Consider the following 24,057-nt stretch of genomic DNA (forward strand, 5'->3'; position numbering starts at 1 on the left):
ATCAACTATTTGTCCGTGTCTATTTCCTCGCGCGGGAAAAGCAAGCCCTGATTTTTCATCCCAGGAGAGACAACGAGTCTATTCACAATGCCGGAATCACAATCGTCTGATCCCGCATTCCCCAGCGGCAAGGGTGCGGACTTGCCTGCGCAACCCGCTGCCCCGCCAGGCCAGATCCTAACCGGAAAGCAAGAACACTGTGAGTTGATCATGGTCGCAATCGTGATGGAAACTGTGTGGTATTTGTGATAGTAGTTGCAGTATTAGTTGCTGACAGGTGGGGTATTCCACAGACCTCAAGCGCGAGCTCATCGCCCGTCAAGTCCGCGCCGAAATCTCCGAGCTGAATTCCCCGACCGCGCTGCAGCGATTCGGTGCGCCCTTTAGGTCTGAGTTTGGTGAGGTTGCGCCTGTCGACTCTGAGCTACCTATTTTGCGGTATATCTTCGTGCATCACGTTCGGAATTTCCCGTTCCTTGACCAGGCGCGGGAAAAGGAGTTTTGGCAGGATAAGCTACAAATCGTGGGTCTTTCTTTTCTCCATATGGGATCATGGTGGGGGAGACTTGCTGACTGGCCCGTTTCGCGATATAGTTCTTGGAATCGTTCGCCAATAAACATGTTTCGTCTTCGGAGGATCGGCTGGAGGAAACGAAGCGTCGGAAGTTGGCACGGAAATGCGAGAAGCTCGTGGAGCTGATGATGGTTTCGGGTGTACCGACCGCGTCTGGCTATGAGGAGCGCATTCAGTTCTCTGAGATGGAGGTTGTGGAGCGTGGAGCTCAGGAGTCGGGCTTGCTGGTTAATATGCCCGAGGGTAATTCGATTAATGGCTGGGATGTGAATGTTGCCGCTGTTCGGACGACGTCTGTCAAGCGGACGATGCGATACCATCAACACGCAGTAAGTAGTATATTCTCGAGTTCTTTTCGTTTTGTTGGAGACGTTTGCTCACGACAGCATGAACAGGAATTTCTCATTCGAGTTCGTCAAGATGGCAAAGGCGAGTTACATGTTGGGAGGAGATATGGAGAGTTTGTTAAGCTCCACAAGAGATTGAGGACTGAAATGCCTGGCAAACATCTTCCACCTCTACCTCGCAAAAACAAGACTTCTACTTCGAGCTGGTTTGGTTCAAATGCCGATGATGATGCCTCTTCAGTCTCATCTCTTTCTACACAGGGTAACAGCATGCCCGAGGAGCTGCCTTCCTCGCGAACCCTTGCCCCTTCCACGGGTAGCATTCGGCGTTCGCTTTCACGGAGTTCAATGCGATCAACCAAATCACCCCGTGCATCGACTACCGATGTATCAAGAGAGACCGTATTATACCGCGAGGAACAACGTGTATCGCTGCGCGCGTTCCTGCGCACAATATTGCAGAACAAGCGCGTTTCGGAATCCAAGGCAATGGAAGAGTTCTTGACTGCGCGTCCCATTAAGTTGAATGAGGAAGAGGAGCTTGATGTTCAGAAGCGGAAAGCCATGGATGCGGTGAGAATTGAGGAGCAGAAACGCTTTTATGAAATTGCCAGGCAGCGAGCTGCCGAGTTGGACGTTTACATGGAGCAGTTCCGTCGGGATATTGTGGAGAGCAGTTAGTCAACGTGAGCCTTTCGTCAGGAAGATTGCTAATCTCGCTGAATTTAGATGGACTAACAAAGCTTTTCGCTGAGATCCGGGAGAAGCCTTCTATTCCAGACCTCAGCCCGCAATATCAGAAGTTTGCTGAGTGGCTTCGTATTGAGTATGGTCTTCAAGCTTCAAGGGTCTTCAACTACTAACAATGATCAGAGTTGCTGCAACGATATACCACTTGTTCCTTGCTGAGGATAACTCCCCTGAACTTTTCGCGCAAGCGAAGAGGATCCACGGTCTCGTCCCTTATACGCTGATGAAGAATGTCATTCGCATTGCCAACCCAGCCGCAGTCATGTCTGGTGTTCTCGACTTGTTTATGGCACAACCCTTCGGATCGCGGTCACTCTTGCAGCGCATTTTCTCTTTGACATTGAACGAGAGCATCAAAGACTTCCAGCGGCATATCAACTCGCTGGCTGCCAAGGTCGAGGATGAAGTTCTCACCAAGAAGCTTAAGGCCTTCGCGGATGCCGAGGAAGAAATCAAGAATGAGATCAGAGCAGAGGCCGTGGCCGATGACGTTGATCTTATTGTCGCCATCCTTCGCTCTGAACTCATATCTCCAGAGCTCACGCCAGAGCAGATTGGAAAGGTATTCAACGGCTACGTTGCCTGGAACCACGCAGTCGATAATGTAGACCTGGAAATGCAACAGGGCGCTCAATGGTTCGCTCACATGAAGCAGCTTCTCAAGCTTTACACCCGGCAACGGGATAAGTCGATGATGCTGAGCATTGTTGAAGAGCCTGTCACATTACAGCTCTTCCGTGATCTCTTCACTATCTTTTACGAACCCCTGGTCCGAGTTTACAAGTCTGCAAACGTGTACAGCAGTATTACCGACTTTGCGCAATTCGCTGACGACGCTATTGGTGTGATTGAGAGTTCCCAGCGCCAGGATGCCTCTGCCGATCCAAACCAGACTGTGCAGGCCTTCATCGACCTGTGCGCTCGTCACGAGGCCAACTTCTACAAATTTATTCATGAAGTGCACCAGCATGACAATGGTCTGTTCCAGTCTCTAATGTCTTGGATCGAGGAGATCCTCGATTTCCTGCGCAATGGCCCCGCAGGAGGCAAAATGGACATCAACGCCTTGTTCCAAGGAGCTGTTGGCGTCGGCCAGGTCGACAAAGATATTGCCCTGACCGAAATTAACGCTTTGATTAAGTGGCATGAAGACCGCAAACGCTGGCATCTGAACAAGACCCGCCAGAAGATGGCCACTGAAGGTACAGCAGGGGAAACCATCCCTGGCACTGGTGCCTTCCGTAGTGGTGATTTCGGTCTTGACGAGGTATGTATTTCCCACTCGACCCAGACTCAAACTTAAAAAGTCATACTAACCCACTCCCCAGGGCGATTTGGAAGACCTCACAATCTCAGATGAAGCATCTGACGCCTCAGACGAAGACACCGAAGACGAAGACATGGATGACCCCATTGCCGTCGAGCGTCGCCGTCGCACAAAGAAACAGGACCAACTCCGCCGTACAGCCGGTGAACCTGTCAAGCCGGAGGTCACCGAGATTCTCAAGCTGGGCGAACCATTTGTTGTCATGTTGCGGCATGTGCTTGCGGATTAGATGGGATCGGTATTTTGGGCGATTCTTTTTGCTTCGCATAGTCCATGATACCGCCATAGACATGGCTCTCTGTGCTTGCTTTTATTTGACTTTCTCTTGATACATCGTGTTTTAGATTCTCCCTGCCTTGGCCTTGGTTTGGCTGTGGGTGTATGGAAGGGTAGATGGTGGTCGAATCATTAAAAATTACCAATAGGGCAGTGAATAAGGTTTTTGAAACAGGCTTCCTAGGGTCGTGCTTCAGGCACTGAATCACTTGGACAGTACTCTCAACGCCCGATCTCAAATGAGAGTATCTACGGCGTCGATCGGTACGATATCGGAGGTCTTTTTTCCTGCATGCAATAAATAGCTAGGAGAAGCACTTAAGAGTTCTCACGGGCTGCAATACTGTATTTCATATGCCATTCCTTCGTACATTGTTACTGTATCAACAAACCAAAACCACAAAATGTTCAATCTCAATTCTAGCCACGGCATTCAAACTTTCAAACTTTACAACTAGAATCTGAGGCGAAGAACACATCAAGGAAACTAAATACACGATAGGCTTGAAAAGGTATCAATCGATTAGATATCCCAAATACATATTTCAATCAAGATCTTAGAACTGCAAGTCTTATAAAATGCCCCTGCATTCCCTTCCACCAGAAATCATCTTCCTGATCGCAGAGCATTTGACGTCGGTCAGCAATTTGTTCAACTTCTTGCGAGCCAATAGACAGCTCTTTCATCTCCTTTTCAGCCAGGTTTATCTGAAAAACATCAAAGTGGATGGCGGGTCCGCTTTGATCTGGTATGCAATTCACGGAAATGAAGAGGGGGTTGGGGCCATGCTCCGTGCCGGAGCCGATGTTAACGGCCGATCATCGAAAGGTGCACAGTCAACGGCTCTGCTGGAGGCGGTCATCCATAATCACGAGCCTGTGGTGCGGTTGCTTCTATACAATGGAGCCTCGCCGGATTTGGCTGACGTCCGGGGCCGACGGCCCTTGACGGTTGCCGCTACGATGCGAAACGACGCAACTATCACAACGATACTCCTGAAGCATCACGCCAAAGTGGATGCCATCCCCTGTGAAAGACGTGCCCCGCTCATGGAAGCTGTCCGGTCAAACCAGGCATCTAAGGTTGCCCTGCTTCTGGAACATGGAGCCAAGTGGGATATCGTCGAGCGCCGGGGCACGATGAACCTGCTCCACGTTGCAGCTGCGAGGAATGCGGGCCAGGAGATGATGGAGATACTGGTCGACTTAGGTATACCGATAGATCGTGTACTCGTGCAGTGCGGCTACTCCTCCAGCATGGCGCCAATCCGAACGTCGCGAACCTGCGAGATTACCACGAGGGCAGACGGCGTTGTTCTACGCGACCAAAAGGCCTAGGGCAGCCAAGAAAGATAATAAAGCGATCATTCGAGCACTCATCGAGCATGGAGCTCAGGTCGACTCGACAAACGATGTGTGCGAGACACCGCTCCTCTATGCGATCTCGCGGGGAGCCATCGAACAAGCAAGCGCTCTATCACTACGGCGCCAGCCTTTCGGCACGGAACAACGATGGCGAGACGGTACTCCACCTGGCGACGGCGGCCTGGATCTGGTGTCCCGACATGATCGGGTGGCTGGTCGAGAGCGGTGCCGATGTGAACTGGGCCGGTGGAAAAGTAGGGGAAACCCCCTGTTCTATGCCACCCGATATAGTTATCGCCCGGAGGGTGTGCTGCGAGTCCGCACGCTGCTCTCGTTCGGTGCGAATGTCCACTTTCAAAACAACGAGAAGCGGACACCCCTGCCCCTGGCCGCGCGGGCCCGATCGGTCGAGCTGACCCGTGAACTGCTCGAGCATGGGGCCCTGGCCAACTCGACAGACTTACACGGGCGGTCGCCTCTGCACCACGTTGCCGAAACTACATTTGGGCCCGGATCCCACGAGATCATCGCCCTGCTCCTTCAATCCGGAGCAGATGTCAACTGCCAGGACAACTCTTGGTACAACGCACTACACCGATTGCTTGCAACTGATGGAGGCTGGGAGGCAGCTGGGGCCCAGTTTAAGGTCGGCGCGAATTCACGCGTCATGTCGAATGACGGGAAGCTCCCGGAAGATATGATAGCCGACGGGCCCTGGGCGGAGACAAAACGTCTTTTAGTCCGTTCTTACGCGCCGTGGCCGTGGTCCAGGAACGCGCATATTCAAAACCAGGCATGTTTCAGCCAAGCACGAAAGCGCCATGCCGCCAGGTGATCGACGGGCTTTATTTCCTTTTCCCCGCATATCATCGTGGTGGTTCCCCCGCTGGAACGGGGGTTTTTCCTGCAATCTTCAGGCTGAAGATTACCTGCCCCGGAGAGCCGGGGGTTGTGCAGAATGCAAGCGCTGGTTTCTCGGATGGGTTGGAGAATTTCCGGTGGGTAATTTGCAGTAATCTGTATGTAGGGATGACTTGGGGAGGCTAATTGGATGAATGGAAAGGTTGTGTGTGGACGGTTGTTTGCGCTTGATTGGGATTATACAGAAGGGGTTGCTTGGTTTTGGTCTGTGTTGTTAGGGCTGTGGATCGCGGTCTGTTGTGGGGGTTGAAACCGGACACGGTTGTCCCTGACTTTTGAAGTTTGGATGCTCCAACGTTTTGGTTTCAGGTACGATATGGTGAAGGGGGTTTGTTTCATTCGGTTCCACATGTCATTGTGTCATTTGGGATGTGTATGATTTCAAGTCGAATCCTTCCAGCACTTCAACCGAAGACCAAAAGCCAAAAAGCAGAGACATCGTCAACCATATTTTTCCAAGTAATCATTTGGCTATGGCTTAGTACTGCAATACTCCACTCTGTTTGTTGGTCTACTGGTGGTCATTGGGCACATCTGACAATGTTTAGAATGTTTAACTAGGTGCCTATTCCAGTATCATTTATATCGAATCTCCCTCCCCCAGCGCACGCCATCGGTCCGAACGACCGTAAATACATCCTCCCACTTTCGCCCACCATCCAGAAGGACCTCATCCTCCCCTTCCATCTTCACCCCAATCTGCTCGAGATACAATCGCACCTCCTGCATCATCTCCCGGGCATTTTCATATCCCCCGTTCCAGGCCTTCACCAGAATCGGCCCTAATCGCTCCTCTTCTAACAGCTGCAGCTTGCCCTCCTTTAGCCGTTCCTTATGATACTCCCACGCATCCTCATCCTCCCCAGGCCCCTCCGTCTCATCCAATGGATCAGTCGGCAGTGACCACTTCTTCCCCTCACTGTTGGCATCCGTCCGCATCAACTGCCAGACAAAGGTCGCCCAATCGGAAAGATCGATTTTTGGCGTCAGCTCCGGAAACCCATTTTCCGGCACGGTGGGATAATAGATCTCTGTTTCGTATCTGGTCCCATCCGGAGAGTACGGCCATTCATCGGTCGGGATGGTTGCGTTCACAAACCCTGAGAGGGCAATCGAGAGATCCTCGCGGATCCATATCGTGCTCGAGCTGAAATCCATGAGGTAGACCCCGTGTTCATGCAGGAAGGCTAGCATGTTGAGCGACTGCAGTGCCCAGCGATAGTAGAGCAGTAGGAGAGGCTCTCTGTCTGCCTTATCGGTGGAGGAGTCCTGGTCATTGGAAGACGTGCGCGACGCAGGAAAGGTGGTCAAGAGTGGCAGTGTTGTAGAGGCCAGTGGCCCTGGATCCAGCTTCTCCAGTAGATATCCCACGGGGAGAGGACCGAGGTATCTACTCCCACCACGCAGAAATGCGGTGTTCTAGCAGCGATCGCAAGGGTGACAGATAGGGAGGGTGAACTCACTTGACGATGCGGGGGTGAAGATCAATCGGTCGATCGAGATCTACATCTGGGGTATTGGTGCTATGGGCCAGATATTCATAGACCCGGGGGATGCGCTGGGCAAGGATATACCATCCCTCGGGGTCGACGCGTGGATTGTCTTTCTCGCAATTTTCAAAGGCCACAATGGAGTCTTGGTTTTTATGCTGCACGAAATATATCTTGTCGTACAACGCGTCGTAGAAGTCCTCGAAGCGGTCGCCACAAACAGAGGGCACTACGTCCCCGTAACAGCGAAGGTATTTGGACTGGCTGGGTGGATCGGGGGCTGTTCTAGATCCGCACCCGAGTCTGAGGTTTTTTCAGGGTGGTTTGATGACCAGCTGGCCCCCATGGTGGTGGATTTATTTTTTGGAAGAAAGGAGAGCGAAGAAGGAACATTGGAGCGCTAGGCCGGGAATGGCAAAATTAACCACATAGAGTAATTCACAGGTCCGCCGTTTACATAAAAAAAGTTCATACTTCATAGAGAGAGCCTCCCCACCACCCAACTTTAAAGGCAAAGAGAGCACTTTAAGGGGGGGAGGTACTTCGCCCTAGTATCAAAATTTGATTGTAATCAGGGTAGAAGACAGAAGAGGGTCTATAAAGCTCAATCACCTATAATTCCCATTGGCCTTGTTTTTTGGCCTCTTAGCCCCATGTCTGCAGTGAAATTAGGGTTTGGGAGGTGTTACCTAGTAAAGCCCAGATAAACTGCTTCCAGTGGAGAAAAACGGGTTGGTCTGGCTTTAAATCCTCTCCACCCGTACCTCTTCACGAATACGGATGCCATCAATATTGTTCCCATACTGACCCATAAGGATTTCCTCATCACTCTGGTTATTGCGAGCAATGTATGCCTCAGTGATACTCTCCTGCGCGACACTAAACATTGTAGATCTCTTCGTCGGGTTCTGCATGCGAAAGCGGGACGAATGAGAAGAGTCATCGTGTTTGACATATCTGCTCTCTGAGCTCTTCACACTCGAACCATGGACGATAATGCGGTAGAGGGGGCGGACAGTGGGAATGCCAACGCAGATCAAGGTGACGGCCATTTCGACGCCCGACCAGATGACCAGGTCGACGGTATCCTCTGGAACAGAGAGCCACGGATAAATCAGCCGAGCCCACAGCTGGTGAAAACTGGATTGAAGTGCTTACCTGTGTAGTTGGTGCTGGATAAGCCGCCCAGATCGATAGTTCTTATTATTCCGCATACACAAGCTCTGTAAGTGAAGATTAGTTGACGCTTATAGGGGAATGGGGTGCTGTAGCGACACACATAAAACCCAAACTCAAGCTGATTGCAATAGACATCTTCTCTTTGAACTTCATATTAAGATTCCAAATGAAAATCCACGGAAGAAGGGCAAAATAGAAGTCCACGGCAGCACACCATGCTATTAACAGCAACATCAGTATATAGCTCATAGCAAAAGCGAAAAATCATCAGACACGGAACATACACCCAAGCAAGATAGAGAATGGCGTGACATTGATAATGCTACGCCCTGGGACGCGAGGGTCGTATATGGATTTGGACGGCACGCGCTGGGTCCAGAAAATAGTTGCTGTCATCACGGATACAATCGACAAACTGACCATTGATACCCAAATGGAGATGCGATGCCATTGCTTAACCACAATGCGCAGCAAAAAAAGGCCCAGGGAAAGCTTCGCAATAGCCATTCCTATCACTGCAAAGGTCTGTCCAATCATTTCGTTGTAGACAGCTTGAACAGCCGAGTCTATCGGCAAGGTGGATATGGGCTGTCCGAATCCGTACACGCCTGCGACTGTGATAAAGATAGTGTATAGGAGCAGAAACACCTGAAACGTGGTGAGCGTTTAAGCGGGAAATCGATTTCGAACGAGCTGTAGCTTACCCAAGCCAAGTTGAACACATGGTCGTCTACCCCGAGTGCTTCGATAATGTATACTCGCGTATAGAGTCGGAGAGGGACCAGAATGAAAGAGATAAATGTCATCGCCCACATCACCGCAACGGCACGAATACCTTTGCCAGCCAACATCTTTAATACACTTGTAAAAAGCTTTTGGAATGAGAGACGGTCAATGAGCATGCGCCGAGGATCGATAGACCACAAAGCTTTGTCGGAAGGAGAGCACCCTGAGAACACAGGTGATGGCTTCCTCGCGTATTAAATATGTGATACTGTCGTCCCAAATCCCCATAATGATGACAGGTGATAACAAAATGACACCCTGTAGAATGATGTGGGCTATCAATTATTGCATTCAGACCCTTCAGATTCAGCATCAGTGAGGATGATTATAATTGATTGGGAAGATCCCAACTTATTGCTGCTCATTTCTGTTTCAGGCGCGAGAATAACGCCGCATTTTGCAGTGGCCTCTGTTAACTCGAGAAAGACATACTATGTTGGGATAGTAGCAGCGTCTAGTTCGAAAATGCGTGGTGGCGCTCGCGCCAGAGCTCGTGTTGACTCCGGGGAAATGGGGATGTGGGCCATTTCGACTGCATGAAGTCCGCGCATTCGACAGGTCAACTGTCAGCGGGAAGGCTTCTGGCAGCGGGAGCGTCGCAACGGTCTAAGCACCTTCGGCCCGTCATTCAGAGTTGATCTCTGCCACATATCATTGGCCAAATCAACGCTGCATCAATTTAGTTTAAGCCACGCGCGAATAGACCCACGGTCGCACTTGGAGACCATGCAATGCGTCCATTCGGGAGAATCCAGGCAAGGCAAACGAGGCACCCAACTAGAGTGCTGATGATCGGCAGTGTCAGGGGGAGCAAGCCTGCACTATGTAAGAGCCATCTATATATCACAGATGCTCTGGGCGGGGTTCTCGGGTGTGTCAAAATCCCCCAAAATTCCCTGTCACATACCATATTTATTTGTATTTATATCATCATGATATTGGAGGTATCTTTCGCAGCGGTGTCTGGCTTCAGCGTCTGGGATAGCGCCACCATCCTTGTTTATGCTATTCTGGCAGCTCTGTCCATCTGGAGCTTGACAACGTATCTCTTCTCCCCCCTGCGCCAGTTTCCTGGCCCCTTCCTCGCAGGTAAGCTAAGCGGGATTGTACTTTAATCGAGCTGACCTATTTCATTAGGATGGACGAACTTGTGGCGGATGTTTCATGTGCGGCAGGGGAACTATCAAATGGTGGTCCAAGAGCTACACAAAAAGTACGGTCCAGTGGTGCGTATAGCACCCAACGTGTTAGACCTGGATATCCCCGAGTTGATCAGAACAATCTACAACACCAAAGCGGATTATTTGAAGGTGAGAGTCTTGTGCCTCATGTGGTGAATACTGCTATTAACCTGTAACAGACCGAGTTTTATCATGGCAGTAGCGCCAAAGCCAATGGCAAGATAATCTATAACATCTTCAGCGAATGCAAACCTGAGGCCCATGCGCGGCAGAAGCGACCCATCTCTAAACATTATTCCATGAGCGGAGTGCTTCCATTGGAGCCTCATATCGATGAAATGACCCAGTACCTCTGTCAACGCCTGGAGGAGAACTTCATCCATGAACCTAGCGCTACCAAAGCATGCGATCTGGGCAAATGGATTGCGCTCTGTGAGTTCAGCCTCTTCTGCATACATTCCCGACTAGGGCGAGAACTAATGCCATGCAGATACTTGGGATGTGGTCGGTAAGACTACATTCAGCCAGCCTATTGGATACCTAGAGAAGGGCTATGACTTTGACAACACCCTGAGCACCGCAAATACTGCCATGGACTACTTTTCCATAGTGGGTCAAATGCCGATCTTGGATCACCTGTTAGACAAGAACCCTGTTTACCGGATCGGGCCGCCGTCCTTCGGCACTATTACCAACATATCGATTCAGCACCTAGTGGACCGACTCCAGGGCAAAGACGCCGGCCATCATGACCCAGGCAAACCGGACTTCCTCGACAAGTTCATCGAGGCTAAGGGAAAGTTCCCGGACATTGTAAATGAAATGCAAATCATCTCGTACCTGATGATCAACATGATTGCAGGAGCCGATACAACAAGTATCACGATCAACGCGGCTCTGTACTTCTCCTTAAAGCACGCAAGCGTCTGGGAGCGCCTCAGAGCCGAGATCCCAGCTCACAACCACATGTCTGGGACACCCGTGGTGTCCTACAAATCGGCAAAAGAGTTCCCATACCTGGATGCTGTGGTACGCGAGGCAATGAGATACCATCCAGCGGTCGCAATGCTCCTCGAACGTTACGTACCGGAGGATGGACTTACCCTCCCTGATGGGCGTTACGTCCCAGCGGGCTGCATAGTCGGCATGAATCCCTACGTTGTCGGCCGCAATAGGTCTGTCTGGGGTGAGGATGCCGATATATTCCGTCCGGAGCGATGGATCCGCGATGAGACTCAGGAGACTGAACATGAGTTTCAGCAACGTCTGCGTCTGATGAACGACGCTGACCTAACCTTTGGGGGTGGGAGTCGTGTCTGTATCGGGAAGCATCTGGGCCTGCTGGAGGTGTACAAGGTGCTTGCGACTCTTGTTTCGCGCTACGATATCAAGCTGGTCCATCCAGATCGGGATTGGGTGACCCACAACAGCTTTTTCGTTCGACAGACTGGTATCGAGGTGAGGTTGTCGCGTCGGACCTAGGGTACTGTGATTTACAAACAATGAAGATAACTCCGTGTGACAACCATAGGTCTTTCAATCTATCTGTAATAGTGGAGACCCTACAATTGAAGTCAAATAGTATTGGATTACCTGAGGGTTCTATGCAATGAGAGTGCATATACATTTCAGCCCATGTGTCATGCAGTCTTGGCAGTAAATTCGGTACCGGACATGTCATCACATGTCGAAGGCACTCATTAGGAAAGAAGAGATTGGTTAGGTAAAGAGAATAATAGTAAGAACAACAGAGTCTGCAGAGGACAAGAACATGATCCGCCTCGCGCTAGTCAACTTTCTCAATGCATATAAAATACACGGAAGATACTTCATACAGTATATTCCGGCTACAAGGCTCTTTTATAATGTCACTGAGCAGCTCACCAGGTCTGGATCCGGACTGAAAATCTATGTAGCGAGTTGTGGACAGACTCGTCGCGAAAGTAGACGACGAAGTCATGCCACCGTCAACAGAAGTCGGCTGTCTCATGGCGAAAACGACGGCTTCTGAAGGAGATAAGAGATCTATATACAAAGGCCTAGGAAAATTCTCATTTAAGATCGGTTAAGAGTATATATGCCACGCTTCCTATCAAGTTTGCTACTTGAATATGCGTTACCTGTTATCTAATACCTCCACGACCTGATAGTACTGATTCTCCATCGCCACCTCAACCGGTGTCTTTCCTTCCATATCTCCCAATCCAGGATCAATCCCCTCCGCATATAGTAGTGCTTTCACAACCCCTAGATGCCCACAAAAAGCAGCATTAAACAGCGGCGTCTGCCCATTCTCATCACGAGCATTGGGATCAGCCTTACGCGGCCCACTCAACAAACGCCTCACAATCCCTTCATGGTTCCCATACGCAGCAACTCCCAACGGCGTAGTCCCATGCATATCGGCAATCTCCAACCCAACCCTGTCACATTCAACCAACAGATCAACCATATCCTCCCTCCCCTCCTCAGCAGCCGTAAACAAAGGCGTCTGCCTCTTCCAATGCGTCTGCAGATTGGGATCCGTAGCCTCCCACCCAAGCAATATCCTCACAACATCCAAATTCCCCGCCGCCGCAGCAATAGTAAACGCACCACGCCCATACCGCTGCCCATCAACATAAGAAAACGCCGCACGCCCAACCCTCTCCCCACCAGCATTCGGATCCAACTTCTCACTGAAAAATTTAACCAAATACTCGACAACATCGGCATGACCCCTCACAGCTGCATAAAAAAACACGTGCTGACAATGCTTTGCACTGTCATCCCCATCAAGGATCAACCGCAGGTGCCTTGCAAGCAACAACCCCATCTCACAATTGAAATCCCTTGCAGCGCGCGACAACGGCGTCCACCCATGCCGATTGGCAATCCGCGGATCAACTTGCCCACTAAGCAAAAACGTCGTCATCATGGCGGGTTGATGATCGGCGCAGATCATCAACGCTGTATCACCGGATTTATCTTGGAGATTGACATCTGTGCGTGGGTCTGATAGGAGTGTTTGTACGATCTCTGTGTGGCCTTGCTTTACAGCCCAGGAGATTGGTGGTCTGATCCATTTGTGATCGCGGGTATTTGGGTTTGCGTCATCGTGCAACAGGATAAGTTTTAGGACTGCCAGACTGTTGTGGAAGGATGCTAGGAGGATTGGGGTGCATCCTTTTAGGCGAGGGTCTTTGTCTGTTTTGGAGTTGGGGTCTGTGTTTGCATTTAGGGCTAGGAGGGCTGTTGAGGGCTTGTTATGTGTGCTGGCCCAGAAGAGGGCTTTTGGGTCGGGAGATATGGCGTCGTTTTTGTAGAGGGTTCTGTTTAGGAGGGCGTGGATTGTTTTGTTGGTGCGTGTAAAGGCGTTCAGGTCCGCTAGCTCAGGGAAGAAATCTGAAATTGTAAAGTAGAGCTCTTTAGGGATTGTCGCAAATGGTCCTTCTGGGTTGGTGCATGGTGTATGCATCTGGACCTTTTATTCAGGTAGAAAAGCATGGAGTATGGACTTTTCGTTATAAGGGTGGGTCTGGGTTTCTTAAATTGGGTGTGAAGATGCGGACTCAACCTCAACGATCTGACACGAAGCATACCACTATCTCCACATTAGGCAAATGGATTAAAAGTTATCAGTGTCTCAGTGTTTGTCTCAAGCGAAGAATTAGAAGTGAGACAGTTGGAGATGACGATGCCAAGAGTCCGGGGCGATAAGCGATAAGAGCGTCTCCATGGCGACGTTTGTCAGCTTGATCTTCCTTCAACCTCAGCACGTCTTTGCAGAGGAGGGATATAATGGCTTCCCCCAGAAAGACTTTCCGTCTTCACCACGGGCCCGTACGACGGGGCCTGGTCTCTTCAAGGATGGCCTTTGGTGCTGTAACTGCCCAGATCGGCCCGCTGCTAAACAACATCAAGTTAAGAAACAGAGCCCAAACCACGGGAGATATTGTAAGTCAAATTTACACCAAGAAAAGAGCGGCGGCTGACATGAATAGTCTGGACCTGCGATCAACCCCAGCATCTTAGATGCAAGTTCTTCCTTTGGGCAAGCGACGCCGAGATCCGCGAACAAGCGACTGTTCTTTCCAACTCTCGATCCGAAGTCGATCCTCCGTCTCTGACACCCTCCAAACCTAAAACCCCTGGCGGCGTTAGAAATGGTCTTATGACCCCTCAAACCGAGCGCCGATTCATTGACAACCCTCCACGCAGCTTCATATCCCCTCCGAAAACGGCCAAAGCCAGAATGATTTCCGAGGCCTCTGACGAATTTGGATGGAATGACGACTCCGATGAGAATGAGGAACTCACAAATGTGCTATCATCCAGCCAGGCTACGGAGCCTTTCGTGTCACAACCAGACTTCCACCGCGAATCACCATCAAAGGTGCCCCGCACACACTTATCTACCTCTCCGGGCAAACGGAAATTCTCCGAAGCTTTAAATACCAGCTCTCCTCAGACTCAATCTGCACTTGCCACACCTTTCTCATCCCGTTCCTCTCGAACTGAGCAGTTCCCTCCATCATCAGCGGAGCTATGTATGACGCCTACGCCGGGCAAATATAGCGATGTCCTCTACGCAGACTCGAAGTATGACATGACAGATCTGTCGAAAAATCTATTAGATGTGCTGGACAAGCATAGTGTTGTGCTACCAAGTCATGCACAGAGAGAGATGGTCGCGCTGCTCAATCAGCACGATCTTAGAACCAAGGGCATTAGCAAAGGGCGAGACATGGCACGCATGCTGCTCAAAAAACGTGATGACGAGATCGTCAAGCTGAAGGAGCGTATCTCGAATCTTGAAGCTCAGAAGGAGTTGGATCGCAGCCTTATTGAGGGGATGAAATCATCTTAAAGGAGACATGTGTCTAGCAGATATTATCTCAGACTGGGGCCTACGCCAGTATCTGCTTGCATGTGTAATTTTGGTATAACTACTTTATGAAATTACGATGATATGATAGCCTGCAATTGGTGTTTGGTGTCCTTTCAGCTCTAGACAGTATATAGGAATCGAATCTCGCGTCTTTCTATACCCATCGCGACCATATAGCAACAATGAGATATTCGTTCACGTTTGTCTAATTAGATTTAGCTTTAGGGTTGCCCCATGGTATCAGTGGCGGTAAGGTCCACTCATTCCCACTAATCTCTCAAGTTGGCGCAGACACCCAATGAGAAGCAAATCTTGTAGATCAACGCTACAAGAACACACGTAGGGACTAGTATCATCTACTGAACATTTGCAGGGCTTGAAGTTTCTCTCAGTCCGTGCTGTGTATGCAGTACTGATGCAAATATTCCCGATATAATTGAAGATGGGATAGCTGATCTTGATTCAACGCCGTTTTAGATAGTGCTATGCCTTGCCAACCCTAACGCTGTATACGTGGGACCCGAAGAAACTTTTTCCAACACTGCGGAGGACCACATTGCAATGCTGAATGCACTGCGAGCTTCTAACAAATCCGACCAACGCTTTCAAACCTGGTGGAACTACAGCAATGCTACCTTTGGTGTATTGGTACAAGTTGCTGAGGCCGCTTCTGGCATTGATTTCTCCGAGCCGCTGAAAAAGCGAGTTCCAAAACCAACAGCTAGTTTCAAAATTCCAATCCACAAACATGTCTGTTGCATTTAAACGCAATCCTACGTGTCAATTACCTCTGAAGCGGTGCTTATCATGCTACTCGAGTTGATTGGTATTGGGAGTTATAAAAAGAAAAATGCATATCGGAATTGAATAACACACAAAAAAAAAAAAAAAAAGGAGCAATACAAAGATACCTCAACGAGCCTGTTTGGACACACTTTGACCCCCATATATTAGCTGACCTAGCACAGCCAAACTGACTACCACCTGATAACCTTCTTAGGGAAGAACTCATCAATGAGCTCCAAATAGTAGGGCTGTCATGTTTTTCAAGTTAGCCCTCATCGCAAGAAAATCAGAAGACCAGACTCACCTTCAACTTCTCAGGATCAGGAACCTCATCACTCTTGCTATACAAATCATAGGGATTGAAAGCCCTAACAGCCTCCAACAGCTTATGATCATGCTCATCCATAAGCTCATGATAAGCGCCCTCCCGATGCCACGGATAAAAAGAGTGATACCGAATCATAGCCAACCCCTCCTCAGGAATCAACGACTGATCTTTAACAATATGATAAAGATACTCATCGTGACCCCAAGCAAGCATAACGTTCCCCAGTCCACACCTAGGAGAATAAATGCCGTACTTCGTACTATAAACAGGATTGTAATAATCCTCATTATTCTTGAAAGACTCCGTGCCAAAGATAATCCTCTCATCAAAGGCACAGCCAACAGCGAATGTATCACCAACAACATCCTACTGCCCCTGAGCACCGAAGAAGAAGAGCAATTTGCCTAGGTCGTGGATGAGTCCCACAAGCTGCATCCAGCGTGGCTTTCCGTCGTTGCGAATTGCTTCGGCGGATTGGAGGAGGTGTGTCATTTGGGACTCGGATGTGTCTGGGTCACATTCGTCGATGAAAGTGTTGAGTTTCTCCATTGCTTCCCAGACTGTCATGTGGGCGCGTGTCTTGTTCTTGAAATCGTTGCGCGCTTTGAGGTTGTAGGCTACGGTTTGAAGGGTGTGTTGTTGCGCATAGAAGTTCTTGACTTGGTCGCAGGCGTCGTTGAATTGACGGAATCCGGTTTTGTCTTTGGCTCTGTCAAATTCGGATTCGTCGTAGAGGTCTTTTTGCTTTTTCAAGTCTGTTTTGTGGACGTTCACTGCGTCGATGTTGTCGGATACTTGCTCCAGGGAGATTGGAGCGGGTTGGAGTGCGACGGCCATGTTCGCGGGTTGAAGCTGTCAAAAGCGAGGTTGACTTGAAAGTTTCAATAAGATATGTGCTTGAAATGGATCTCCAAACTTGGTTGCTTTGATATTCGTTTGAGGGGATGTAGGGAGAGACTTATATACCCCGTGTCCAAAGTCATAAATATTGATCCACCCGGACAGTATTTTCCGCGGTATAAGCATCATTTCACATTAAGTGTTTGTTGGTGATCGGTATATTGCTTCCGGCATACATCACGTCTGCCACACTGCATGGTTTCTTCGTGACGTCTATCTGCAGCTTGAGATGGAAAGCGAATTCCGTAACTTGAGTTGCAAAATCTGTTATCCCTGTTACCACAAACTTTATAGGACAAGTAAAAGATCATCTGGTCGTTATGGACACTGAAGCACCGTTCGGCGTCCATTTTCCGAGTCCGACATATGGCAAGTTGAATGGCTTCGGGATGTATTGAGTGCCTCTTGGTCTAGTCTTGGGGTGCCAATGGAATAATACAATTTGTTGTTCTCAATGAGATAGGACCTGCAGTTCCCCTGATGGCTCCCCGATGGTTCCATACCATCATGCCTGGTTATAGCCAAAATGGGACTCGATCACCATCTTCAAGCTATACCCCGCAGATTAATAGCTCAAGGACTAATTATAGATACAAAATAATGTCTATGTATGCTTAACATTCTTTTAAGCAATACTTACTTCATATCTCGCTTTATATGGATTTTTGTCTGCACTCAATTTTTTTCTTTGAGGTTACTTCAACAGCAAAGGACATGGTCTAAGATAAATTCTCTCCTTTATACGAATAAACTATACCACAAAACTACACATCCCTATACAAATATATTCAAACCCAGTATGTCCGAGGTCGATCTATAGATCTAGATACGGTCACGTGCCCGATAAGAAATAAATCGCGAGGCCGCCATGCGCCTCGAGCGCCGATCAACAGCAAATCGCAAACCGCCACAACCACCCCTTCCACCTCCAATGGAGTCAAAATACAACGAGCGCAAGCCGATTCCCCGCGAGCTTCCCGAAATGTTTCGACCGCCCATCAACCGTGCCATGCGCACTCTCGACCGATCATTTTTCCGACGAAGCGTGCCCCTCTCCGCCGCGCGGATATTTAAAGCTAGCGATATTTCGAAGATCCGGAAGGAGCTGACCAAGAGCAATGATGTTTTGTCTGTTCCTCGCCTCAATGCCATCCGTCAGGTGGAAGGTCAGGATGGGTCATCGCTGAAGGCTTTGTTGTTGCGGGAGGACTTAAAGGCCGATGGTGGGTTGTTTCGAGTCGAATTGAAGGCGGGCTATGAGGAACTCATACTGATGGGACTTTCCAGACAAGTCAACTTGGTCGCCGACTATTAAAGAGCTTGTGGAGAAGGGAACTGTGGATCTGGGACCTTATGACTTGACATTGGACTATGACTATTGGACATATCGTACGCCCGTTATCCTACACAGCGGATTTACTTGATACTTACCTACATGCAGCTGAAATCATCCACTCCATTCTACCCGAGGATATGGATGAAATCCCCCAAGGCTTCACGCAAGTGGGCCACGTCTGTAAGCCTATCCCATCCTCCATACTTCCAATACTAACCCAACAGTGCACCTCAACCTCCGAGCAAACTATCTCCCATATAAGAATCTGATCGCCGAGATCCTCCTGGACAAGAACCCAACCATTCGCACCGTGATCAACAAAACCGAAGACGTCGGCTCGCACAGCCAATTCCGCACCTTCCCATTCGAACTACTGGCAGGCGAGAACGACCTAAACGTCATCCAACACGAGCAAGACTGCGAGTTCCGCTTCGACTACGCCCGCGTCTACTGGAACAGCCGCCTGGAGACCGAGCACCGCCGACTAGTCGAGAAGTTCCGTCCCAGCGAGATGGTATGCGACGTGATGGCGGGTGTAGGACCCTTCGCCGTGCCAGCAGGCCGGAAGAAGATCTTCGTCTGGGCCAACGACCTCAACCCGCACGGGTACGAGGTGATGCAGGATGCAGTTCAGCGCAACAAGGTGGCAGACTTCGTGACGCCGTTCAACGAAGATGGACGGGATTTCGTCCGTGCCTCAGGCCGCAGACTCCTCGAAGCAGAGCCTGTTACTGTTACCATGCACCACAAGATCCGCAGGGATAAGAAGCGCAAGATTGAAGCCGGGGAGGAGGAACAGCTACCCCCGCCGCCAACTTATACTCGTCCCTCCTTTGTCGACCACTATGTTATGAACCTGCCCGCGGATGCTATTGAGTTCCTCGATGCCTTCCCTGGGGTGTACAGCGGCAAGGATGCTCTCTTTGCGCCTCACACTGAGCAGAAGTTGCCCATGGTCCATGTCTACTGTTTCTCTGGGAACTCTGATAACGAGGTGGATGACCATATCGATATCTGTCAGAGAATCTCTGAGCGTATTGGGTACAAGATTACCGTTGATGACTGTGTTGGAGGTAGCGGTGACCAGGAGGTGGAGCTTGCCATTCATAATGTGAGGCTTGTCAGTCCCAAGAAGCAGATGTTCTGCGCTAGCTTCCGCCTGCCGAGGGAGGTGGCTTTCCGCAAGGTATAAATGGTTACATAAGAGGCGTTCAAAAATCATAGACCAAAAGAAAATCGATACCCTGAGATCATTCTATCAGAGTCATACCTTGAAGTAATTAAAATGGTCGCACGTATAGTCTAGTCTATAACCATCGGACGGTGTCTATTCAACTAGTTGACAGAAAAGCGGTGAGTTCATCACCGCCCGAAACTGCCAAAGAGAAACTGCAGAGTTCAACGTCAAGAGGAATAACCGCATCTCATTAACCCCACCATCTCAGCCTCAGACAAGTGTTCCATCATTGAAATTACAATTCGCACATCGCTCCCCGTCACCCACTTATCAGCCCCCACACCGCAAGATGAGCGTCCAACTCCCGCCCGCCACGCACCGCAAGCGCGCCCTCCCCCAAGGCGAGCTCGAAGCCGCATCAACCCTCAAGCTCGGCGCCGACCAAAACACACATACGCTCTCCCTCTCCGAAGCCCGCCTAGTCATCCACAAAGTCCTCGAGAACAAGCGACGCGGCGGCAACAAGTATGAAGAGCCGGAGTAAGTAGCTCCAGATGGAAGAACGATGGTCCGATTTTCCAGCGATCAAACGCTTATCTGACATATTATCTACTGTCTAGGAACCTGACTAAGACGCTGGATTACCTAGATGTGTTTGCGCGGTTTAAGGATGAAGAGAATATTAAGGCAGTTGAGCGGCTGCTGAATTCGCATACGGAGCTGGAGATGTTTGAGCGGTCGCAGCTTGGTGAGTACCCTGTATTTGTGTTGCTTTTGCACAGCCCCTGCCTTCTAGTCCATGGATTGGATTGGATAAACTTCGGGGAGATTTGATATTAACGTCTGGGATAGGGAGTCTGTGCTGTGACAACGCCGAGGAAGCCAAGTCTTTGATTCCGAGTCTCCAGAATAAGATTTCTGACGGGGATTTGCAGGAGCTGCTGGATGAGCTGACCAAACTGCGCAACTTCACGGAGTAAACTTACGGTCAAGGTTGCATGTGCATAGCATAGCTCAAATTTGGGAGCATGGCGTTTTGAGGTGTATGTAATAGAAACTAGGATTGTTAATTACTTTTGCCACCGGGATAGTGTTTAGCATGTGCCGGGGATGGAGTCATTGACTCCGGCGTGTTCCACTCCGGCATCAAAGTATTACCTGAATAAGGTACATCGCGTGTTCTCTGAATGGTTCCTCCACAATTATTTTTCCCCAGTTCTGCCTCGGGCACTACTGCGTCTTGATCTAATTGGCTGGGGAGAAGAGTGTTATCATGAGGCTGTGATTGGGCCGGAGATCCCAGTACTATGGATGAGACCAGTCATGCACACTTACATGGATGTGCCTATTACCACCCCATATTTAGCCTGTAAGTCTATTCTTATTATCTAACACCCTTCCATTGGCGGCTCTTGAATGGTGAGGGTCGACTTGGAAATGCTGACATAAGCGTATTCAGTACGTAATACCACGGGAGCTCAGCACATCCACCAATCAGCAGTGGTGAATCCTTATCTTTGACAATTTGGCTTGGATAATGGCCACAACGGGTTCAAGTTCTTGTTACGAGAGCAAAAGGTGATCGTCTGGTTCGGGTGCCGACCTTACTGTTCTCGGTACTTGTAGTATACAGAGATGTCATCATATACCATTTCTCTTTCTTTCTTTCTCTACACTTTACTTTCTCCTCACCCCGGTTACCTAGTTACTCTCAAGACTTCCTTTTAACAGGAATGACGGAGCGAACTACTCGGCATCTCCTTCTACTGCAGTCACTTGCAGACTCGTCTGCTTGATTACTTCGGTGATCTCGGAGATAACCAACTTTTTTTTCTTGATAAGCCAAATTGTACATCTCGTCTTATCTCTGGTCTCTGCCAATGAAACTGACCAGAATTCAGTAAAATACCTATCTACAATGGCTACAATCACTCTCCAGCCGGGATACTCCCATTCCCCCCAGACCCCGACTCTTTCCCCATCCCCCATATCCATCAACTCGACCCTTCCCCGCGTACGGGATGGAGCCTGTGACGCCTGTCTCCGAAGAAAAAGCAGGTGTGCTATGAACGAAATGGTCAACAAGTGTTATTCATGCGATTTCCATCGCCAGGATTGTACTTTCACCCTCACTGCCGCTCCCGAAGCTCCCAAGAAAAGGAAGCTATCCGAAACGGAACCAGCAGAATCGGTCAAGCGGTATGTCCACTACCAATCCAGAGCTGAGAACCGCGGAGCAAGAACACTGTCCTAACAATGGTTCCAGACCTGCCACTATGCAATCGCAATCTGTAGAAGCCGAGTCGGCACACCCGCTTCCGCTGGCCCGGAATATGATTCGCCCGGGCTTCTTTAACCAGTCTACTCAGCATATCGGTATGACCACTGAGCTGGAACCGACTTTGCTGGAATATCTCCCGCTGGACGAATATGATGAATGCACAGTTTCTAACTCGCGTGTGCGGAGGTGTGCTGATGATGCTACCTTCATGCGTGTCGTTGATACCGTGCCTGTCGGTGACTCGCAGGCTGTGTCGCTCGATGCCATTGAGAGTTTGGTGGCACCGTATGGCTCGACCTTGATTGAGAAGTTCTTCGACCATGTACACCCGTCGTTCCCGATCCTGATTGAGGAGGCGTTCCGCCAATCGTATCGGGAACGTCGTGGCTTGTCGCCGCTTCTCCTGGCTGCTGTCTATGTGTTGACGTTGAAGTTTGTTGACGTCGGTGCAAGCTCGCAGACGGCTCGGAAACCGGATGCTGCGCGTTTGGAGGCTACGGCGTTGAAGTTGCTGATGGATTCTTTGCCTTCCCCTAGTCACTCGACTATCCAGGCTGGTTTGTTGTTGACGCAAAAGTCAACTTTGGCTACGGCTTCGTTGAATGGGCAGCTGGTTACAGCTGGCTTTGAGCTGGGTCTGCACCAGGACTGCACGAACTGGCGCATGAAGACGTGGGAGAAGGGCCTTCGGAAACGACTTGCTTGGGCGTTGTACATGCAGGATAAATGGTCGTCACTTGTCCACGGCCGCCCGTCTCACATATTCGCCTTTAACTGGACGGTTAAGGATCTCGTGGAGCAGGACTTCTCAGATGCCTTTGCGTCCGGCACAGACTCCTCGCATGACGAAACAGCCGTCGGCCACGGCCCCCTACTCTTCTGCCACATGGTAGCCCTAACAACCATCCTCTCCGACATCCTCGACCGCTTCTACACACTACACGCCATTGAAGAATTCCAGGCCGCAGGCAATCAACGCACACGCATGATCCTCGAAAAAGCCAAACCCGCCCAAATCAGACTAAAAGACTGGTTCTCCTCCCTGCCCCCGTCCCTAAAAATGGAAACCTCAACCGGCGAACTCGTCGAAACAATAACAGACGAACACGCACGGAACGGCGCCCTTCACCTCGCCTACTTCGCCACCGAAATCACCCTGCACCGTTGCATCGTGCGCTCTCTCCTCGCCGAAGGCACAGACCCCTACCTAGCACACATCTGCCGCTCAGCAGCAAAAACCCGCCTAATCTCCGCAATGGACTTCGTCAACCGCCTGCGACCCGCCCACCTCCGCTCCTTCTGGCCCGCTTCAGCCCGCACAAACTTCTCCCTAATCGGCTCCTTCGGCATGCTCCTCCGCATCACAGCGCCGACAAGCGAAGAAGCAGACTTCTACCGCGTGCGTTTGTGCGAGTATCGCTGGACGCTAGGCGTAAGCCACAAGAACGCCGCGTTCATGGGCTTCGCGCTGCAGAGTCTGGATAATGCTACCGCGTTGCATAAGCATGTTCCCGCGAAACCGGGTATCGAGGAGTTGATGGCTACGACCAAGTCTGCGCCGCCGCGTTTGCCTACTACCGCGCATGGTACGTATGACGAGGCTATGATGGAGGCAGGGACGGGGACTTCTTCGTCTGTAATTTCGGGACTGGCTTCGCCTGCTACTTCTGTTAGTGATATTGAGGACGGGGATGCTTCTATGCCGCCTCTTTGATTTCACTTCTTCGCTCATTCTTTTACCTCTATTACCTTCAACTTGAACGACCCTCCTCACGACTCTCACCCTTTGGCGTTTCTATCTCTACATTCTGTGCCAAGCGATATATTTGATTATACTGATATTGCATGCATGTATGCATTTTCACATTTTACCCATGTACGCAGTTCTGCAAAATGCAGAACTCACTATTCACTTTTGTGTGCTGTTGTGCGTTTGTGCTTTGTGATGACGGAATTACCCTGGCTCGGAATGGAATTTGGAATTGGATCTGGTTTGAATTTGTTTTATTGCGTTGGTCTGGACTGTTTTGGATTTTATCCTTCTTATTCTTATCCTTCTTCTATTTTGGATGTTTATAGATGGATTGTATCCCCTTGTACATAGATCATATCATGGATTATGATTACTTTTTCATTTACTTTTCTCCTTGCGTACCTTGTACATGTATGTACATCTGTGTAAC

General features: G+C 49.9%; 10 protein-coding genes across 10 annotated transcripts; 6 read left to right on the forward strand and 4 right to left on the reverse strand.

The window, feature by feature from the left end:
* Positions 1–87: 87 nt before the first annotated feature.
* N7446_004428 (PX domain-containing protein) lies at positions 88–3,227 on the forward strand (the record flags this gene model as incomplete). The annotated part of the gene is made up of 7 exons (XM_058513177.1): positions 88–199; positions 294–523; positions 595–903; positions 970–1,597; positions 1,651–1,747; positions 1,795–2,938; positions 3,000–3,227. The coding sequence occupies 7 exons, from the start codon at positions 88–90 to the stop codon at positions 3,225–3,227; spliced, it is 2,748 nt and encodes a 915-aa protein (XP_058374506.1).
* Positions 3,228–6,136: 2,909 nt separating this feature from the next.
* On the reverse strand, positions 6,137–7,396 carry N7446_004429 (uncharacterized protein; the record flags this gene model as incomplete). The annotated part of the gene is made up of 3 exons (XM_058513178.1): positions 6,137–6,950; positions 7,024–7,279; positions 7,348–7,396. The coding sequence occupies 3 exons, from the start codon at positions 7,394–7,396 to the stop codon at positions 6,137–6,139; spliced, it is 1,119 nt and encodes a 372-aa protein (XP_058374507.1).
* A 397-nt stretch (positions 7,397–7,793) lies between these two features.
* On the reverse strand, positions 7,794–9,080 carry N7446_004430 (uncharacterized protein; the record flags this gene model as incomplete). Its single annotated transcript, XM_058513179.1, has 5 exons — positions 7,794–8,140; positions 8,209–8,273; positions 8,330–8,447; positions 8,514–8,877; positions 8,934–9,080. The coding sequence occupies 5 exons, from the start codon at positions 9,078–9,080 to the stop codon at positions 7,794–7,796; spliced, it is 1,041 nt and encodes a 346-aa protein (XP_058374508.1).
* Positions 9,081–9,947: 867 nt separating this feature from the next.
* Positions 9,948–11,678, forward strand: N7446_004431 (cytochrome P450; the record flags this gene model as incomplete). Its single annotated transcript, XM_058513180.1, has 4 exons — positions 9,948–10,104; positions 10,153–10,325; positions 10,376–10,628; positions 10,687–11,678. 4 exons carry the CDS (start codon positions 9,948–9,950, stop codon positions 11,676–11,678), a joined length of 1,575 nt encoding a protein of 524 aa, XP_058374509.1.
* A 634-nt stretch (positions 11,679–12,312) lies between these two features.
* N7446_004432 (ankyrin repeat domain-containing protein) lies at positions 12,313–13,653 on the reverse strand (the record flags this gene model as incomplete). Its single annotated transcript, XM_058513181.1, has 1 exon — positions 12,313–13,653. One exon carries the CDS (start codon positions 13,651–13,653, stop codon positions 12,313–12,315), a length of 1,341 nt encoding a protein of 446 aa, XP_058374510.1.
* A 259-nt stretch (positions 13,654–13,912) lies between these two features.
* On the forward strand, positions 13,913–15,045 carry N7446_004433 (uncharacterized protein; the record flags this gene model as incomplete). The annotated part of the gene is made up of 2 exons (XM_058513182.1): positions 13,913–14,132; positions 14,180–15,045. The coding sequence occupies 2 exons, from the start codon at positions 13,913–13,915 to the stop codon at positions 15,043–15,045; spliced, it is 1,086 nt and encodes a 361-aa protein (XP_058374511.1).
* A 998-nt stretch (positions 15,046–16,043) lies between these two features.
* On the reverse strand, positions 16,044–17,017 carry N7446_004434 (uncharacterized protein; the record flags this gene model as incomplete). The annotated part of the gene is made up of 3 exons (XM_058513183.1): positions 16,044–16,100; positions 16,157–16,499; positions 16,551–17,017. 3 exons carry the CDS (start codon positions 17,015–17,017, stop codon positions 16,044–16,046), a joined length of 867 nt encoding a protein of 288 aa, XP_058374512.1.
* Positions 17,018–17,948: 931 nt separating this feature from the next.
* trm5 (tRNA (guanine) methyltransferase) lies at positions 17,949–19,608 on the forward strand (the record flags this gene model as incomplete). The annotated part of the gene is made up of 4 exons (XM_058513184.1): positions 17,949–18,303; positions 18,368–18,469; positions 18,522–18,596; positions 18,641–19,608. 4 exons carry the CDS (start codon positions 17,949–17,951, stop codon positions 19,606–19,608), a joined length of 1,500 nt encoding a protein of 499 aa, XP_058374513.1.
* Positions 19,609–19,942: 334 nt separating this feature from the next.
* N7446_004436 (DNA-directed RNA polymerase II subunit RPB4) lies at positions 19,943–20,573 on the forward strand (the record flags this gene model as incomplete). The annotated part of the gene is made up of 3 exons (XM_058513185.1): positions 19,943–20,133; positions 20,214–20,341; positions 20,446–20,573. 3 exons carry the CDS (start codon positions 19,943–19,945, stop codon positions 20,571–20,573), a joined length of 447 nt encoding a protein of 148 aa, XP_058374514.1.
* A 938-nt stretch (positions 20,574–21,511) lies between these two features.
* On the forward strand, positions 21,512–23,588 carry N7446_004437 (putative C6 transcription factor (OTam); the record flags this gene model as incomplete). The annotated part of the gene is made up of 2 exons (XM_058513186.1): positions 21,512–21,792; positions 21,860–23,588. The coding sequence occupies 2 exons, from the start codon at positions 21,512–21,514 to the stop codon at positions 23,586–23,588; spliced, it is 2,010 nt and encodes a 669-aa protein (XP_058374515.1).
* Positions 23,589–24,057: the final 469 nt, after the last annotated feature.

This window comes from Penicillium canescens (assembly GCF_028828765.1).
Source record: "Penicillium canescens strain IBT 15451 chromosome Unknown utg000003l_segment0_segment0, whole genome shotgun sequence".
Lineage (NCBI taxonomy): Eukaryota > Fungi > Ascomycota > Eurotiomycetes > Eurotiales > Aspergillaceae > Penicillium > Penicillium canescens.